This window comes from Halichondria panicea, chromosome 15, assembly GCF_963675165.1.
Source record: "Halichondria panicea chromosome 15, odHalPani1.1, whole genome shotgun sequence".
In the NCBI taxonomy this organism is placed as follows: domain Eukaryota; kingdom Metazoa; phylum Porifera; class Demospongiae; order Suberitida; family Halichondriidae; genus Halichondria; species Halichondria panicea.
The window spans coordinates 2,130,634-2,149,091 of record NC_087391.1 but is presented as its reverse complement, the minus strand read 5'-3'; the positions used below and the strand labels follow the sequence as shown (position 1 = coordinate 2,149,091).

General features: G+C 41.8%; 5 protein-coding genes across 30 annotated transcripts in view; 3 read left to right on the top strand and 2 right to left on the bottom strand.

Annotated features, from left to right (window-relative positions):
• The first annotated feature begins 2,290 nt into the window (after nucleotides 1–2,290).
• Nucleotides 2,291–5,976, top strand: LOC135348882 (zinc transporter 6-like). Its single transcript, XM_064547261.1, has 13 exons — nucleotides 2,291–2,443; nucleotides 2,653–2,737; nucleotides 2,880–2,922; nucleotides 2,992–3,057; nucleotides 3,214–3,294; nucleotides 3,661–3,696; nucleotides 3,899–3,993; nucleotides 4,199–4,355; nucleotides 4,655–4,757; nucleotides 4,992–5,039; nucleotides 5,241–5,309; nucleotides 5,375–5,419; nucleotides 5,634–5,976. The coding sequence occupies exons 1-13, from the start codon at nucleotides 2,399–2,401 to the stop codon at nucleotides 5,910–5,912; spliced, it is 1,152 nt and encodes a 383-aa protein (XP_064403331.1). The 5' UTR covers nucleotides 2,291–2,398; the 3' UTR covers nucleotides 5,913–5,976.
• Nucleotides 5,977–7,370: 1,394 nt separating this feature from the next.
• Nucleotides 7,371–16,391, top strand: LOC135348936 (baculoviral IAP repeat-containing protein 6-like). Of its 23 annotated transcripts, XM_064547336.1 has the most exons (8): nucleotides 7,407–7,577; nucleotides 7,826–8,019; nucleotides 8,300–8,345; nucleotides 8,494–8,705; nucleotides 8,775–8,940; nucleotides 9,076–9,330; nucleotides 15,318–15,599; nucleotides 16,141–16,391. In XM_064547336.1, the coding sequence occupies exons 5-7, from the start codon at nucleotides 8,863–8,865 to the stop codon at nucleotides 15,486–15,488; spliced, it is 504 nt and encodes a 167-aa protein (XP_064403406.1). In that variant the 5' UTR covers nucleotides 7,407–7,577; nucleotides 7,826–8,019; nucleotides 8,300–8,345; nucleotides 8,494–8,705; nucleotides 8,775–8,862; the 3' UTR covers nucleotides 15,489–15,599; nucleotides 16,141–16,391. The 23 variants fall into 23 exon arrangements, with proteins under 23 accessions (XP_064403422.1, XP_064403423.1, XP_064403421.1 ...); XM_064547352.1 differs by having other exon boundaries at nucleotides 7,371–7,577; nucleotides 8,300–8,427; nucleotides 8,494–8,591; nucleotides 8,793–8,940; nucleotides 9,662–16,391; XM_064547353.1 differs by having other exon boundaries at nucleotides 7,371–7,577; nucleotides 8,300–8,427; nucleotides 8,494–8,591; nucleotides 9,662–16,391.
• LOC135348918 (uncharacterized) lies at nucleotides 13,375–14,726 on the bottom strand. Its single transcript, XM_064547309.1, has one exon. It carries the CDS (start codon nucleotides 14,724–14,726, stop codon nucleotides 13,992–13,994), a length of 735 nt encoding a protein of 244 aa, XP_064403379.1. The 3' UTR covers nucleotides 13,375–13,991.
• A 54-nt stretch (nucleotides 16,392–16,445) lies between the features above and the next one.
• LOC135348910 (uncharacterized) lies at nucleotides 16,446–17,505 on the bottom strand. 2 transcript variants are annotated; one of them, XM_064547300.1, is made up of 2 exons: nucleotides 17,221–17,505; nucleotides 16,446–17,140 (listed from the first exon to the last, which is right to left on the bottom strand). In XM_064547300.1, the coding sequence occupies exons 1-2, from the start codon at nucleotides 17,471–17,473 to the stop codon at nucleotides 16,494–16,496; spliced, it is 900 nt and encodes a 299-aa protein (XP_064403370.1). In that variant the 5' UTR covers nucleotides 17,474–17,505; the 3' UTR covers nucleotides 16,446–16,493. The 2 variants fall into 2 exon arrangements, with proteins under 2 accessions (XP_064403370.1, XP_064403369.1); XM_064547299.1 differs by having other exon boundaries at nucleotides 16,446–17,146; nucleotides 17,221–17,504.
• Nucleotides 17,506–17,595: 90 nt separating this feature from the next.
• The window catches only part of LOC135348753 (baculoviral IAP repeat-containing protein 6-like), a 28,811-nt gene continuing 27,948 nt past the window's right edge, over nucleotides 17,596–18,458 (top strand). For 2 of the 3 annotated variants that reach the window (XM_064547064.1, XM_064547063.1), the window contains exons 1-2: nucleotides 17,596–17,804; nucleotides 18,030–18,223. In XM_064547064.1, the coding sequence (XP_064403134.1) occupies nucleotides 17,651–17,804; nucleotides 18,030–18,223 (348 nt within the window). In that variant the 5' untranslated portion in view covers nucleotides 17,596–17,650. Of the gene's footprint in view, nucleotides 17,805–18,024; nucleotides 18,224–18,458 lie in introns of all 3 variants that reach the window. The other variant, XM_064547065.1, reaches the window with a different exon arrangement.

Sequence of the window (18,458 nt, the reverse complement as noted above, 5' to 3'; positions counted from 1 at the left end):
ACTGATTCCAGAAGGTATGCAATACAACAGTGAGCGGTTGTATAAATAAAGCAAACGAAAAAATTTTACTCGCAAGAAATCATCGCTGTTCAAGTTAAACAAACCTAATACTTACAAAAGTGTATATAGTCCATTAATAATTTAGACCTGATGGCTATACATACATGTATAATTATAATTTATAGCCAGAAATTAATTCAGCACACATAATACAATAAGATCGATGTGAATGGCACACACAATAGAACATATGAACGTAATATTACATTGCTTCCAAGGGTCGCTTAATGATGTGCAGTCATTAAGTGCACTAGTTTATCAGCTAATGCTATTTAGCACAATTATTCATGGGCATAACCAGCTGGCTTCCAGTCACATGCTGCCACAGGGTGACGTGGCGAGTAAAACTATAAATAATGGCTATTTTCTATTTGCCCCAGTCTCTCAAGTCTCTGCTTTTAGCATCTTTAATGCCAGCCAAAGTGCACGACTGGTAAAACACTGTTGATGTGTGTGCGTGTGTTATGTATGTCACACGTATACAGATCGATCTTCTATTATGTGTACGTGCATGATAAAAATGGGCAATAATTATGTAAACAACCAATGTCTCGGTTTAATTTGTTTCTCAAAATCAGGGGTCCGTATAATACTCAGTGAGGTGCCCATAATTTTCGAGTGGTGGCTATTTTCAATCATCAATTTCAATTTAACACACACACACACACTTGCCTAGCCTAAAAATGTACTAAACTAGGCCTGTGAGGTGGCTCGCACCAACCCAACCATGCAGTATGTACTAAACTAGGCCTGTGAGGTGGCTCGCACCAACCCAACCATGCAGTGTGGGCACATCCCCTGCATCACTGTTCCATAAAAATGGACCTACCGTTTAGCATTCTAGGATGGTTATTGTACATCCATTGTCTGTAGTCTGCAGTGGGATAGAAGAATGGGTTGATGAAGCAGCGCCGTATAAAAGACACACTGGATATTCAGACAATCATTCATTGTAAGGAAACAATTTTACGCACTCAGATTAAGCAACTGTTACTTTACAATTGAAATACCATCTACAATGTTTTCGGGAGCTGAAAATATGAAACTGTCTGAAATACGCTTTAAATAGTAGCCATTTTTCACATTGCAAATGTTTTTGTGGATCTTGTTCCCATGCTTTTTTGGTGAGATCGTCTAATAGAGATGTTGGGAATAGTGGGCAGCATGTCTTCGTAAGTTTGCAGTTATTCAAACTACAGACACAGCTTGCTGTCGTAATTTCCGATTATTGTCTGATCTTGCAAATTATCCAGACAGTAGATCCCAAAAGACTTTGTAGCTAATAATTATTATTTGTACATCCATAGTAAGATAATTTATACTTACCGTACTTTTTGAATATGGCACCGCTTTTTAATATTAATTACGTTTTCGAGGCTAGTGTATGAAATAGCCAATGAATTTATATGGTGCTATATGGCGCCTTATTAGAAGGGGGCAAGAAGTACGGTATCAGATGGTGCAGAAGAATACATTTTTATTACAGCTCGAGTGTCTGAACATGCATCCATTGGTATGGATATCGATGCCTTTATAGGCCACTATATACAAGTAATCTTAGTTAAATCATAGATTGAAGAGTTAAGGAAACGGAGTGGTGCACGTGACGATTTTACATTGAATCTGCAGTGGAGCCTCGAAAACTGTCCGCGTTACGCCCTATGAACGAGGCTATTAAGCTAAGCCGGGTAACTCCCTCAAATAAGAAAGTTGTGTTTCCTCAAGACATCATCTCTTTCAGCAATTTATAACACGCTTTCAATCTATGGTTAGATTATGCCTAGAAATTGTCGTGCAAGAAATACATGCAATGGGTGCTTTCGGCAGCATCGAAAAGTTAACGTCCGGAACACAGCGTTGAAGTGCTCCATAATTATATAGCAGCAAAAACAACCCATTTTCAAGTGTGTTGACATACGAGCAGCTGATTACTTATGGCGGCTGACATTCAGTGGCTCAGTGGTATATCAAGGGTGGATAACGTGCTAACTAAACCTGGCACACACCTTGGCTCCTGTTGAGGTGGTCCCAGTGGTACCAGCTCACATAAAGTGCTGCCACCTCCACTGTGACGATGCTGGCCAGCACAGTCCACTTCCCTATCCGTGTCAGAGGCATGTCATGAGAAAGCCAGAGAGCTAGAGCTAGACTCAACTCGGCAGAACATAAGCCACGCCCAACTATTAAACCTCGACCTCTTGATGCTGACTTTTTTGTAGTCTCATGAATCAGCCGCACTTGGAAAGTGCGGCTGATTCATGAGACTAACTTTCTTGCTTGAAGGAGTGCACTCTGACTCGACTACAACCTTACCCTTTTGGATACTTCAATACTATCTATGGACATAAAAGATCTCCTAATCTCTCCATTTAAGGATAAAAAGGTAAAAGTATAATTATAATGTTAAAGTATGTACACACACGTACACGTACACTAGCTCCAGCACGATAGACTCGCAAGCCGTCACTGTTGCACTGTTTGCCGTGCAACTGTGACGGCGAGTCTACCAGCACGACGCAGTGCATGCATCAAATTGAGCTACTATATAGATCCAATGGATAATAGTCCATTTGCATGTCTCACCTCCTCCAGTCCCTGCACGTATTTGTGCTCCTCCTGCTAGTACTCCCCCTCACCTGCTTGCTCTTCTACTGGTGCCACACCACAAACAGTCTCGGTGAGTATAAAGCTCGCTACTGTACTATTGACCAGCCAATGACAATTTGTGTTTAAACTAACAGTTTATGCCTTCTCTTGACACATACATTTTCACCGCCCTCTCCCAATCACAATGTAATTTTTGACTTTCTTCCCTCCAGCTCTGTCTTCTTTTGCCTACCTCACTCTCTTCAATGTTGGGAGGTAAGAAACTGAATACTAAGTGTGTTTACTGTCCATCCATTATCAACACCACTTTCCTCTTACATGTAGTTTACTGACCTGTATGGTCTCCGTGTGGGTCACCAAGCAAAAGCCCACCCCCAAATTCTCCTATGGGTGAGCCAAAATTCTGCAACCTATATACGTAGTAGATCTATGGCCCAATTCGAATGTGCAATGAAATCACTTGTGTTACACAGTGTTTTATACGTGTATAGTCATAGTAATTCTCAATGGCTATGCAGTGCCAGTCTAAATAATCCACTCTTACAGGTTTGCTAGAGTGGATGTCCTAGCAGTATTCTCAATCTCCATCCTCCTCATCCTGTTCAGCACCAACCTCATTAAGCACAGGTGAACACACAGACTACTATTTGATTATAGTACAGGGTGTCATACAGGGGAAAGGGGGGATACCCCCTCCCCCCCTGAAATGTGCATTCAGGTAGTACAGGTAGTTGTATGACTGAGTGTCCATAGCTGGCAATGTTGTTACATACTAAACAGGGTATTGAAATAACAGTTGACCAGTTTTTTTAGCAAACATTTTCTGGTTACTTTTCAAAAGCACGTCTTATTTCCCCCCTCTACTTCAAAATCCTGTATGATACCCTATTAAGTACATTTACTGTCTCCCCTACTGCTCAAACATGTATCAGTTTTTGTGTGTGATTATAATCACTGTATAAACCGGTGTGATGGTGTGCTCTTTAATTGCAGCATGGAGAGAATATTTGATCCACCTCCAGTTGGAACGTGAGTCTCATCTTGTGTTTAAGATAGTATATGTACGAAAATTAATGGTGACTGCAATGATTTTGCTTCTACTTAAGTCTATCAATGCTTAATGTATGTATGCGGAAGCATCACCTGCCTTGCAACCTTACTAGCATATACATGTATACTAGAGCTGATTTATAATTTATAACCTTTGAATACATAACCTTACTCAATGCAGGGAAAAGATGCTGCTGGGCATGTTTGTGGGTGTGTTCATACACTTTCTGGTGACATTCGGTGTGTCCAATCTGCCCCTGAGGCACACAACAGAAGGTAATGCCACAAACTGGTCGTACTGTTGGTAAGTAGCTGTAATCTACTATATAGGCCCCGTTAAAGATCTTTGCGTACCATTCCTAGTTATCAAGTGGCTCGTTTAGTCTAGGCTGCATTAGTTGGCAATTTACTCTTCATGAAGTTTCATGTGCTGTACAAACAGATCAGTATGCCTCTCTCCCATGCACACACACACTCATAGCGGCCCCGTCCAACTGGTTCCAGAGGGCTCTCCACGACCTGTGTCACAGTGAGCTCTCCCCCCGTCAGCTGCGCTACTCTAAACCAAACCCCCTCAACCTCCTGGCATTGGGCGGAGCTGCCACCGTCCTCCTCACTCAGCTCCTCATTGACCTCGAGTAAGCTCGTGTGTCATTCAGCCAGCTAGTTTTAAGAGTGTGTGTGTAACCACAACGTTATACAACATTATTTAGATCCCCTTAATTTATAAATCTATGTATACTGCAAGAGAGCACTTTCTATACCAACTGCATCATTGCCGGTAAGTTATACAGTGTAAGGTGCCTTTACATTAAAGAATAATCGGCCTGGAAACAAGGCTGGGACTTTCTTACTACATGTATAATTATAGTACTCATGATGTGTACGTATAATATTGAATGTTCAGAGGAAATTGTTAGACTGGTCTTCCCCACAGTGAGCTGTACCTAGCTGATGTAGCCGGCTCCCTGTTCATATGCACTCTTATCTGTGGGACCATGCTGCCTCTCGCCATCTACAGTGCCAAGATACTGCTGCAGGTGAGGATCAACCCATAACCTTGTGCTACATAGAGAATACTCGTTCCTCTAGTGGTACTCAATCCCTAGTTCCTATATAACGTTTCTGTATGTACGAGTACATGACTGCATGCATGTGTGTATGTGAACATAATTATTGTTGTGTTTTAGCCTCGTTGTTATTGTATTGATGCACAATGATAGCTCATCAGCAGTTTTGCTTGGCTCAGTTATGAATCTATTATCTCCCCTCAGACTGCTCCTGAGCACATTCTGCCACTGCTGGACAAGTCCCTTAGAGAAGTGAGTATATATGTAGGTAAATTTGGTAACTGTTACCCTGTTACCTAGTGATAGATGTCTGGCCACAAGAAGGGTGGTGGTGTTTGGGTGGGGTAATGAGTCTGGATGGCAAAATATGCCACATACTACCAAGTTTGTTAAAGTGGACATCCCAATTAAGTGTGTGGTGTTGTGCTGGACTGTAACATTATGTATACACAGGCATCAACACTGGATGGTGTCTTGGAAATTAAGAACGAGCACTTCTGGACCGTTGCCTATGGCAGTTATGTGAGTGCAGGATGGTTAGGGTGATATAACAGTTACTAAATATTGATCTGTGTTTTGTCCGCTAGGCTGGCTCCCTTCATGTTCGTGTGAGAAGAGATGCCAATGAACAGGTACATACATATTCAGTCAATTAGCCATGATGTTCAGCCAGGTACGTGTTCTTTCTTACCAGTTATACATTGATTTCTCAATGTAGAGTCCATAGTAGCCGCAGGTGTATACATGACTGAGTGGCCGTGTTTGTTTATTACTCTACTTTTTTTTTGATGCTTTATGAATTGCTCAATTCTCCCACTCCCCCCCCCCCACACACACATCATTTAGGAGGTGCTGACACAGTTGACGTCTCGTCTGGCGAGTCAATTGAACGATCTGACCATCCAAGTGGTGAAGGAAGACCTCACCCTACCCTCCATGCCTCTCAGCAGGGGGTCCACTTCCAGTCCCAATTACACCAGCAGGACACTACCCCCCACAGACGGTAAACCCCCTACAGCGTCTCATGTAGGACAGGGTAAATCCCCTACACCACTTACAACATTTCATGCTGGACAAACTGTTCATAAACATTCCTCTCCGTCAACATTGGAAATTATTAATTAGCTTTTAATTGTTTTGTTCAACATTATACTGTTTCTTACATTGCAATATCAATTTTGAATGGTTATATATACGTTTTAAGACTTGGTGATATGCGTAGCGTTATAACACTGCATGCGTGACACTAAGTGAAGACAACATTTCATATACCTTAAGGTGACATATTTTCACAGGTAGATTTGTTTGCGTTTTTACAGTTTTGTACATTTTGCGGTATAATATTTTGCGAAATGTCGATCTGGATACATTAAACAAGAGGGCAGCCAATTATTTGCGAGTATTAATTTTTGCGATTTTACTCTCATTCGCAGAAATAGCAGAAATTAATACACGCGAAAATATGTAAGATCATGCCAACAACTCATCCAGAATATCGTCCAATTCATCTGTTTCATGAGTGCCAGTTAGTTGGTCCATCTCACCGCCACAACCACTAACGGCTACGAGGCTATCCAATTCACCGTTATCTGATCCAGCACTGCGCTCAACTGTGTGGCCTGAAATAGTGGCTACTACAATCGATTGTTTGACTGTAGGAGTGGGAAGTGTTCGAGTATGAGATGGAGCGACGGATGTTGTTTGTTTCTGCTTTTCAGACAGTTCTGACTTTTTGGGTGGGGGTGGCTCACTTTGCTTCTTATGTTTGTCCATGGCTTTGACTTGAAGGGGCTCTCTTTGATTCGTTTCTCGAGGTTCAGTCTCAGAGAGAGTATCCTTGGTAACCTCTTGGCTGCTAGTTGCTGTAGAGGAGGTTCAGTCTCAGAGAGAGTATCCTTGGTAACCTCTTGGCTGCTAGTTGCTGTAGAGTAGCCTCCCATTTCAAGTAGTTCTACATTCAAATCAAGGCGATCATGAAGGGGGATGATAGCTAGGGACTCGGCTAGTTTGTTGCAGTCAAGGGTGATATAGTTAGTGCTCTCTTTAGGGTCAATCATGAAATGATTTGGTTCATTAAACGTGGAGGGCAATTGAGTGGGTAGATTGAAGAGTTGCAGCAGTCGCTGTTGTAGCTCTTCTTCGGTTTCAGAAATGCGTAAATGGTGGTCCCGTTCCCGTCATCACCTACGGCTACACAATAATGAAACTTAGCGTGGTTATAGGTATTATATATGCATCTAGGGATAAACCACAAACGTAGATCATACCGATTCCAGTTGCTAGCAATCTTCCTCTTGCTAAAGCTCTTGCCTGGTTGATCATCACTCCTTACGACTGAATGACTCATCTACCACTGCAGTCTTCACTGGTTTACTCTCCACTGGTTTCTGAGGTTGTGGGGACGCTTTGGGGTGAGCTTCATTCTTCCTGGTAGCTTCATGAGATCTTTTTTTGGCATGAGAGACCTTCTTCTTCTGTCGTTGATTCATTTCTAGTTTCATTGATGACCCTTTACCTTACCTATGTTTGCACCCCTCTTGTTTGTTTACATCTGTTGTGCGCATGCTCAGTGATAAACAACATGTGGCAACATCTGTTTTAGTTTATAGCTTAGGCGATCCTTACCATTCATCAATCACTGGTTGGATCAAGACTGGATGGAGCTGAAAGTTGAAGGAGAGCTATGCCTGAGAGGGTTTAGCCCACACCAAGTGTCCTATCTACCCTCTCTGAACTGTGTCCTAGTGTCTGATGGGAGAGGAGCCTTCAGATGTGTAGATATTGCACCAGGTCTGAATTGTTTAGTAGCTTTCTAGCTACTGCACTGGGGATATAAAATAAGAGTTAAATCAGTAGGGTATCAAAAGTAAATGGACATTGTTATTTTAGGCATAGACTACTAGTTATCGTCCACTGTGCTTAAGTTTCACAATCACAACTTTCGGTCACATAGCCCTGGCCCTAAGCGCAAGCGGTACACCTTGATAAGTGCACCTCTTCTACTATCTCAATATCCTATTGCTTTTTTATCACACCAGAGATCACCGTACCTGACGTTTCACCTCATGTCCTCTGTGATGTTGACCAGACCACCTCCAAACTGGTGGTGGTGTGTGGGAACAAACTGTCCGCCAGGCTGGCCCATGCTGGAGCACTGCAACTCAGGACCATGTTGCAGACTCCTGTTAAATCAATGCAGGAAGAGGTCACTGTTGAGCTGCCATTATCAGCGGTGAGAGGGGTGGGGCATTGAATTGTGCTGTGATTTCACCAAATTGTACATTGTTAGCTTAGCGGGTGTGCAAATTTGTCATGGTATTTGTGTTTGAATCCCTGAGCACGAATATTTTACCCACAAATAAAGCGATTGACCACTTTTCCATTCAGCTACGAAAATATATCCCACAAACTGACTAATATTGCTCAACCACGAATTTTTTGACCCCCAGAAATTATCCGCTATACGTACGGTTTACCATTGATAAAGAGTATTGTATTTTCTGTTGCTGTAGGTGGCCAGTTCCCAAGGTGATGGCAGAAGCTGGCTTTTATCAAACGGTGAGTGGTCAATGCAAGCTACCCTGATTCCCGTTCCCATTCCCAAAGCCTCGTGACATAGTGTACAGTTTTTTAACTAGATGTAAGTCAGTCAGCTGTACATTGCCATGTTTCGCAGTCACATGATGTGTTGTACGTACCTCTGCAGACCAGCATCAACCACGGTGGGACTGCAGGTGGGGACAGAGTGACCTGTTTCTGTTGCCGTGTCTACCTGTACAGCTGGGAGCCTACTGACGAACCATTGTGAGAATACATGCATGCAGTCACTCTTTTAGTAGCAAGGTCACTCCTGCCTGTATCTTCATACTGTACCACCATTGGGCAGTTGAGAACCTCTGAATAAAGGACACTTTAGAAGTACGTAACCTCTATCCTATATAAGTACGTAGGCACAAATAGTGCCATGAAAACTGCCCCGTCATATAGGTTTCCTATTTCCATCAGCTGTATTAACACATGACCGAACTGCCAGGTCCGAGCACATCTACAGTGCCGCTTTTTGAGAGGGGAGCACATGACCAATGTACCTATGGCTATCACCGAGTCCTCCCATCCCGAATTGGAATGTCCCCATAGCTTGGATCTGTACTATGTAAGTCCATCCTTATTCGAAGCACACAAGTCACATCTCTAAAGTCAAGGAGGAGTATTAAACCACTGTGACATGACACAACTTTGCATGTGCGATTTACATACATGTGTGTTCTTCCCTCCCTGCCCGCTGTAGGAACACGCTCATCTTGATCTGACAGAGGACCACGTCTCGATATACCTGGACATGGCCGTTCCTCTAACCTCAGACAGCAGCCCCTCATCATCACACTCGCAGGACGAAGACGCCACCTCTCAACAGGCCACTGTGCCATTGTTAGTAGACACACCAGCTCCACCTGATCCACTGCCAGAGCATGTTAAAGATGTTGAACAGTCAATGAAAATTGATCCTACTTTTGCAAGCTCATCGATCATCGTATACCTTAAGGTGACATATTTTCACAGGTAGATTTGTTTGCGATTTCACTGTTTAGCTCATTTTGCTGGTATTAAATTCTTTGCTCAAGTTGTGAAATTAATGTTAAATTACTCACAAGTGGTTTTAAAGAGATTCCTTGCAATTTTCAATTATCTGCGAGTACAAATTTTTGCGATTTTACTCTCGTTCGCAGAAATAGCAGAAATTAATACTCGCGAAAATATGTCACTGTCAATATGGCAGCTGCATGTCACATGCAAGGGTTTGGTGAGTAGGTGGTACATGTAATTGATTGGGATGTCTTTACACTGTGGTTAACAAACAATGGTTATCATTACAGGAAGCAGCAATGTAGGGTTTCATGACCACGGTGGCATCATAGATAGAGGAGAAGGGGATTGGCAACGGAAGTGGTTCACGTGATGCTTCTACAATGAAGTCTATGTAGAGCTCAGAAACAATCCTTGTTTCGCTTTCTTTCCCGGGAAACTTATTGAGTCTAATCATAGTCAATGCTAGTTGGGCGGAGCCCGACCGTCCCTGACGGGAGGTCAGGTTTCAAGCCTATGTCAGGGTTTGTCTTGCTGAATTATGTAACACGCTGATAAGCAGCTATGAATAATCATTTTATTCTATGAATATTATTATTCTGAAGTGGTGTTAACCTTATTTGAGGTTGCGCAACCGGACGTGACAAAGACCACAGTAGAAATGCTGCAATCTGATTGGGCTGCAACTATAGTTGCAGCAAAGACAAATCCTGACATAGGCTTAAAAACCCTACCTCCCGTCAGGGACGGTCGGGCTCCGCCCAACTAAGTCAATGCATGTGTATCAAAGACCCCTCTAACACTTAAACAAATGCCCCCTGGTGGTGAGTATCATTTGGAAACTAATTTTGATTGTCTTGAAGTAGCTAGTCTAACACAGAGCGATTTTTCATGCTTGTGTTAGTTTAGCTACTATGATATACATTGTAACTATAGGTTCTGTCACTAAGTAGTGTGCTGTGTCCCAAATGGCCACAAGTAGTTGATGAAGTTGATGTCTATAGCAGCAGAACTGCTCGTGGACTTTTTACAGACAGCAAAAACAATTCTCATGAATTATTCATGTTAGACCCCCACGTTGGAGGTAAGCCTCGATTAAAACCGCGGGGAAACACGGATGATACTTCGAGGGTACATTGTTTCCAATATCCCTTTCTCCTCTATCTATGGTGGCATACAGGGGGAACATCGACAGAGATATTGTTGTAACAGAGATATTGTTGCAGCAAATAGTAAGATCTCCATTGACAAGGCTATAATATAATTATACAGTACATTCTGAGTGGGTTACCATGCATATACGGGTTTCAAATGCGACGTTCTTTCGATTGCGAATTGCACATTTCTCAATCGAAAGAAACGCGGAGAGTGAGCGTTCGCATGCAATTCACAACAGTTAGAAACGCAATCAGGCTTATTCGCAATCAATTAAACTCGAAACCCGATATAATTATGGTGGCAGCTGCATATCACATGCAAGGATTCGGTAGATGTACGTGTAGGATGTCTTTTAAAATTATATTAGTGGTCCATGGTTATCATTACAGGAAAGGTTTCGTGACCATTGTGGCATACATGCAGGGGAACATCTCTAAGACTTCGACATTTTGCATATAAAAAACAGCCTCGATCCAGGCTGAGAGAAAAGAGTGAAAGAAAAGTCAGTATCTGGTGCAAATCTAAGCTCCTTGCATTCACTAACACAGTACGGATTGGTGCATAGCCCTATTGTTTTACATATAGCCACCCATTTTTCCCCACTTGGTTTGCTGAACTATATAGTTGTACCAAGGGTGTATACATGCAACAGCAAAAGAGCAAGAGTTCAAATGTGAGTAGATGAATGTGCATGAAATGCTAAAAATAGAAATTTCTTTTTTTAGCACTTCATGCAAATTCACACATTCATCTGCCCACATTTTAATTCTGCTAGCTTAGATAGTCTCTTCTTTTATACGCCGTAGCTATAGCTTGGTTGTACATAATAAGATCTCCATGCATTGACAATGCTATAGTACAGTGGTTTACAGGGTTATGGCAGCTGCATGTTTGGTAGAATGTCTTCACAACATTAAAACCCCCTCTAAACTGTGGTCCAAGGTTATCATTACAGGCATGGTTTTGTGACCATTATGGCTGGCATACAGGGAAACATGATCCTGAAGTTTGTCACTGCATAGTCCACCTACAAGCCAGAGGAGGTCCGACAGGCGCGGTGCAGCTCAAGTAATTAGCCTCTAATTACATCAACCAAAAAGATACGACGTGGGCGGATAATCAAAGGCTAATTGCTTGAGCTGCACCTCCCGCGCCCGTCGTACCTCCTCTGCTGCCTACAAGCTATGTAGTCACCATAGTCACCAATTATCTCATGCCATGCACAGTACTTTACCCACTGTTGTATAAATTATTATGAGAGGTGAATAGTGCCAAATTGATGTTTAGTTGGTGGCGGCGGCAGTGTTTAGTTGGTGATGGCGGCTGAGCCTCGAATATGTTACTGTAGCCGTGAATAAGATGAGGTTGGAACCATTTGACCTTAGTTAATGAAGGTCACTATTTGAAACTTCTCTCGCAGACTAGTTTTTAGTATCTGTAAGGGGGACGGTAGTTAAATTTATACAAATTAGTGCTCTTGTTTTACCAGGCAGTTGCTGGCTCTTGTACTAACCTCAATATTAGGCCGCTCATGGTATCGAGGCTAGCACAGGAGCACTTTTAGCTAAGGTCAGAGCTAAGGTCAAGTTGTTCCAACCTTATTTATTGAACGCCACCAACTAAACACTGCTGCCTCCTAATACAGATCATAAAGCCACATTTTGGCAATATTCACCCCTCGTATATAGTTTTGGTTGGTTAGAGAGATATTTGTTATTTATGCACATGCATGATTCTGGGAAATCTCCAGAACTTTGAGGGTGCATGTCGACAATATAGTACAGTGGTTTGTATGTATGCATGCATGGTTTCATAGGGTTATGGCAGCTGCATGTGATGTCACATGTAAGGTTTGGTGGCCATTTATAGATTCACCATTATTTTTTTGACCATGCACCTGTCAAGCTAACTGCATGACTTGTAGTACTAATTATGGTGTTATAAAATGTGTCGCTGAAAAATTAAATCAGCTCCAATTATGTATGCATGGCATGGTGCAAGATTGCCATATACAGGGATTAGCAGCTGTTAGGGTTTCGTAACCATGCATTGTGGCATGCATGGATGATGCATGCAGGGGGACGTCTCCAAGGCTTGACATTTTGCATACAAAAATTAGCCTCGATCCAGGCTAGAAAGAGAAGAATTAGTGCAAATCATTGCCTCTATAATTATACAGAGCTTCTTGTTCACTATAATTATCATGGTCCTGTAAATCATGGCCTAGTCATACAGGGGGGGGGGGGGAAGGGGGGATATCCTCCCTAGCTCCAATTTCCCCCCTTTCAAGTACTAGTTGTATGACTGGGTGTCCATAGCTATAGCTGGATATTGAAATACCAGTTGACCTTTTTTTTAGCAACATTTTCTGCTAACTTTTCTCATTTCCCCCCTCTACTTAAAAATCCTGTATGACACCCTGATAGCTATATATTACGTGTGTTCATTAGCTCTTTTAAATTTGTTGTAATTAGCCCCTTGCATGTATGCTATCCGGCATCATTTTAAACAGGTTGTGAAACCATAGTAAGTTCAAAAATGCAAATTGCGTAAATCTGCCTTCAGCTGAAATAATTCAATGATAATTATTATTGTCCAACTCCTTTTCAGAGCGACAAGAATCTTTCCTAGAGTGTTACTCTATATACGATTGCGAATAACTGTACAAACCTGATTGTGTTTATTGCGAATTGCATGCTTACTCTTTGCGTTTCTTTTGATTGCGAAAATTCGCAATTCGCAATCGAAAGAACGTCGCATCGATATACGTTAGGTGAATTCTATGGGAATGAATATAGGGGGCATGATTTATACCCTCCTGCATGCAGGCATACACATCGACAAGTTACAACATTAAAGGCCCATATAACAACTCAAACACAATAGTGATTACAAAGTTTTCTACAGTTCTTCTCTTTGCATAGGCGGACTGGATAAATATTTCAAGCACTTTCTTGTGAGTAGTTCCTGTATGTGTTCGCGCTGATGCTCATCAAGAGCAGGTGCAGCCACTCCATCTGCCACTAGGGGATGAAGTTTACTGTAAACCACATCTTCAGCAATTTGTTCGTCTGCATAGAATTCTCTGAGCGATTGCAAAAGATAACGTTTTCGAGGATTACGTAGATCATTTCCAAGGGATATTTTAAGGCGCATATCCATCGCCGTGTAGTATCTAATAAATTGAATAATCGATCTCTTTCTGTGATTATCAGAATTATCCCAACGAGCCTTATTGACAACAAGAGCATCTGTGAAAATAATTGTGTGATGATCATCGCCCATTATTGGGCTTACAGCATCGTAAGGATCCAAGGAATCATCGAATGTTAGCAACTCACCGAGAATTTCAGAAAAACCAAGAAGAAACACACTCTTCTTACCAGCAATGTCTTTCTTAATGTTTTCTGAACTCGCAATGTAACTTCCAGGAAAATTTTGAGAGCATTTATTTTTTATTTTTTATTTTCCAGTGCAATAATAGGCAAAAGTAGATAATTTGTTGCATGTACGTCGATCAATCACTCCCACTTCTAATTCCGCCAATGCAAGTCTAAGCAATTTTGGATTATGACTATCAATCCAGGCATCCAAATAGTAAAATGGCAGATACCATCCCTCTTTATCCGAAATTTTTCCAGCATAGAGCCGCTCATAAGTGTTAGTCACCAGATTGTCTTTACAAATCTCAAGTTCTTGTTCGAAACCACTGTAACCATTGTTTTCTATAGCGCCAGACAAATCACAAGTCGATTGAGAACCAGGACTCAAAGCAATTAGGAAATTACCGCAAGCATACGTTGGAACTCCGTACATAACACCGCTAACTGAGACTGCATCAACTGTAGCTTTGATAAATCTTTGCGTGTCAATGCCAACCACCATATGCATTGGAGTAATAAGTTTATTGCTAACTAGACCGGCAATATTTACAGTATCGATTTCTATCAGATCAAAACCGTCTTCCTGTAGGTACTGTGATAGGTTTAAATATGGGTCGTATTCGTCTGTGCTTACAATGGCATTGACTGAATGGTCGTCAGTTGAGAATCCCCTCTCCACCATGTCTTTCAATGATTTGAGTCCGTCATCGTTGAGATCAGGAATGCTGTTGTATAAACCAACTTTCAGCTCAATCTGGCTAACAACACAATGTGCAAACACGCACACTACAAGTAGAACAAAATCTAGCTTCATTCTCTACCGATGACAAACAGTGAGTCCGGCTCTAGCGCGAGAGCACAAATACCAGCAAGTGAACTGATTAAAAATACCAAGGGCTTATAAAGGGAAGAGTGCATGCAACTGCTTGCGAGCAAAAACCAGTGGGTGGTACAAAAGTGTAGGAATGTTTGATTGTATAGGATTTCTATGCTTACGACCGTATAGCTGGGAATTTTCGTGGGGTAAAGTATTCATGGTTTTCGTGGTTGAAGCTCTAACAACGAATATTTTACCCACGAATGAAGCGACCTTGCCTGCAGTAACCACGAAAATATTATCTACAAAGTGACTAAATATTGCTCGACTACGAATGTTTTGCCCCCCCCCCCCCGAAAATTACCCGCTATACGGTACTGTTTAACCAGCGCTCAACATTTTGTGTGGGTGTTTGTGAATTTAAGCCGGGATTAGTGCAGCCCTGTGCTTTTTTATTTTATTTAGTCACCAATTGTCTCAGCCATGGTACTTGGCTATATGATGCGATTTAGGTGTAGCATATATCTAACCATTTTCTTGGAATCACTCAATTCAACTCCCACTCCCCCCCACACACACCTCATGTAGGAGGTGCTGACACAGTTGACGTCTCGTCTGGCAAGTCAACTCAACGATCTGACCATCCAAGTGGTGAAGGAAGACCTCACCCTACCCTCCATGCCTCTCAGCAGGGGGTCCACTTCCAGTCCCAATTACAGTGCATCCAGAGTAGATTACTGGGTGGCTGTACTTAAATAAGAAATATTTCGCCTAATTCCTAATTTTTACTTGATGCATTCACATTAGTCTGAATTTCTTCTAGGCAGACTGGAGGAAGTGAGGCAAAACCACCCTCAATTCACTCCTCAGGTACAGTGTGTACTTACATGACCACGGTATCAGGTGTGCACTGTCTGCTGCTGATGTCATCAAAATAGTAAAGTTTGTAGCTTTTCAGTGTTATCTCAGCAATGGAATATAAGCATATAGGATGTTCTTGGTATCAAAGTGTAGCCCATTTATCTGTAAACTTATTACAGAAATTTGAAAGCTAAGCTATTAATTTTTCAGAAGTTATTACTCTAACCAAAAGTATACCTAAAAACCAGTAAATCATGAATTATATACACTGTGAGATAATAATTATAAGACCCATGAAGGATAGCCAGGATACCTAAACCATTGAACAATTATCTTATGAAGTCTGAGACCTTAGCTGTTTAAGGTTAGTGTTTTATTACTCTAACCAATTACCCACTACAACAATTTACTATTAATCTCCCCAAATGTTTTCATGGACATTTTTTGGGATATGTTGTAGCTTATTCATTCACCTACACAATGGTATCAGAACCATTTCTTCTAATCAAAACATATCAACATTTAAGTACAGCCACTCACACATTTGTAGTAATCTACTCTGGATGCACTGTACACTACCCCCCACTGATGGTAAACCCCTACAGCGGCTCATGTAGGACAGGGTAAATCCCCTACACCACTTACAACATTTCATGTGTTCATAAACATTCCTTTCCATCAACTTTGGAAGCTAGTTTTTAATTGTTTTGTTCAACATAATACTGTTTCTTTCATGGATATATCAATTTATACAATCATGTATATACGTTTATATTTATGGTTTATATATGTTTTATAAGACTTGGTGATATGCGTAGCGCTATAATAATACTGCATGCGATAATACTGCATGCGTGAGAAATTAACTGATTATTAGTTTGAAGCATTTCATATATAATAAGATCATGCCAACAACTCGTCCAGAATATCGTCCAATTCATCTGTTTCATGAGTGCCAGTTTGTGGGTCCATCTCACCGCCACCACCACTAACGTTGGCTAGGAGGCTATCCAATTCACTGTTATCTAATCCAGCACTGCGCTCAACTGTGTGGCCTGAAACAGTGGCTACTACAATCGATTGTTTGACTGTAGTAGGAGTGGGAAGTGTTCGAGTATGAGATGGAGCAACGGATGTTGTTTGTTTCGTAAGTTCTGACTCTTTGAGTGGCTCACTTTGCTTCTTATGCTTGTCCATGGCTTTGACTTGAAGGGGCTCTCTTTGAGTTGTTTCTCGAGGTTCAGTCTCAGAGAGAGTATCCTTGGTAACCTCTTGGCTGCTAGTTGCTGTAGAGTAGCCTCCCATTTCAAGTAGTTCTACATTCAAATCAAGGCGATCATGAAGGGGGATGATAGCTAGGGACTCGGCTAGTTTGTTGCAGTCAAGGGTGATATAGTTAGTGCTCTCTTTAGGGTCAATCATGAAATGATTTGGTTCATTAAACGTGGAGGGCAATTGAGTGGGTAGATTGAAGAGTTGCAGCAGTCGCTGTTGTAGCTCCTCTTCGGTTTCAGAACTGCGTAAATGGTGGTGCCCGTTCCCGTCATCACCTATGGCTACGCAATAGAAACTTAAGCGTAGTTATAGGTATTATATATGCATCTAGGGATAAACCACAAACGTAGATTACCTTCTTCATACCGACTCCAGTTGCTAGCAATCTTCCTCTTGCTAAAGCTCTTGCCTGGCTGATCATCACTCTCATTTTTCTTACGACTGAATGACTCATCTACCACTGCAGTCTTCACTAGTTTACTCTCCACTGGTTTCTGAGGTTGTGGGGACGCTTTGGGGTGAGCTTCATTCTTCCTGGTAGCTTCATGATATCTTTTTTTGCCCTGAGAGACCTTCTTCTTCTGTCGTTGATTCATTTCTAGTTTCATTGATGACCCTTTACCTTACCTATGTTTGCACCCCACCACCCCCACCTACTTTATTTGTTTGTTTACATCTGTTGTGCGCATGCTCAGTGATAAACAACATGTGGCAACATCTGTTTTAGTTTATAGCTTAGGCGATCCTTACCATTCATCAATCACTCTGGTTGAGATCAAGACTGGATGGAGCTGAAAGTTGAAGGAGAGCTATGCCTGAGAGGGTTTAGCCCACACCAAGTGTCCTATCTACCCTCTCTGAACTGTGTCCTAGTGTCTGATGGGAGAGGAGCCTTCAGATGTGTAGATATTGCCTCTGGAAAAGAGCATAGTCTACCAGGTCTGAATTGTTTAGTAGCTTTCTAGCTAGTGGGGATATAAAATAAGTAATAAATCAAGTAGGGTATCAAAAGTAAATGGACGTTGTTGTTTTAGACATGGACTACTAGTTATCGTTCACTGCTTAAGTTTCACAATCACAACTTTCGGTCACACAGCCCTGGCCCTAAGCACAAGTGGTACACCTTGATAAATGTACATCATCAATATCTTTTTATCACACCAGAGATCACTGTACCCGACTTTTCATCTCACGTCCTCTGTGATGTTGACCAGACCACCTCCAAACTGGTAGTGGTGTGTGGGAACAAACTGTCCGCCAGGCTAGCCCATGCTGGAGCACTGCAACTCAGGACCATGTTGCAGACTCCTGTTAAATCAATGCAGGAAGAGGTCACTGTTGAGCTGCCATTATCAGCGGTGAGAGGCGTGGGGCATTGAATTGTGTCTGTGTTGTGAGAATGACAGTGTTTTCTATCCAAATTGTACTTAGGTAGCCGTAAAATAGAATTTTTGATTCGCACATAATTATAATGTATCATCATTAAAGTTACCTCTCATTGTCTACGGCAACAACGCAACAACGTTACTGATAACTTGAGTGTGTTGTGTGTGAATGGATTTGCCCACGTACATTGTACATGTATGCTGTTTC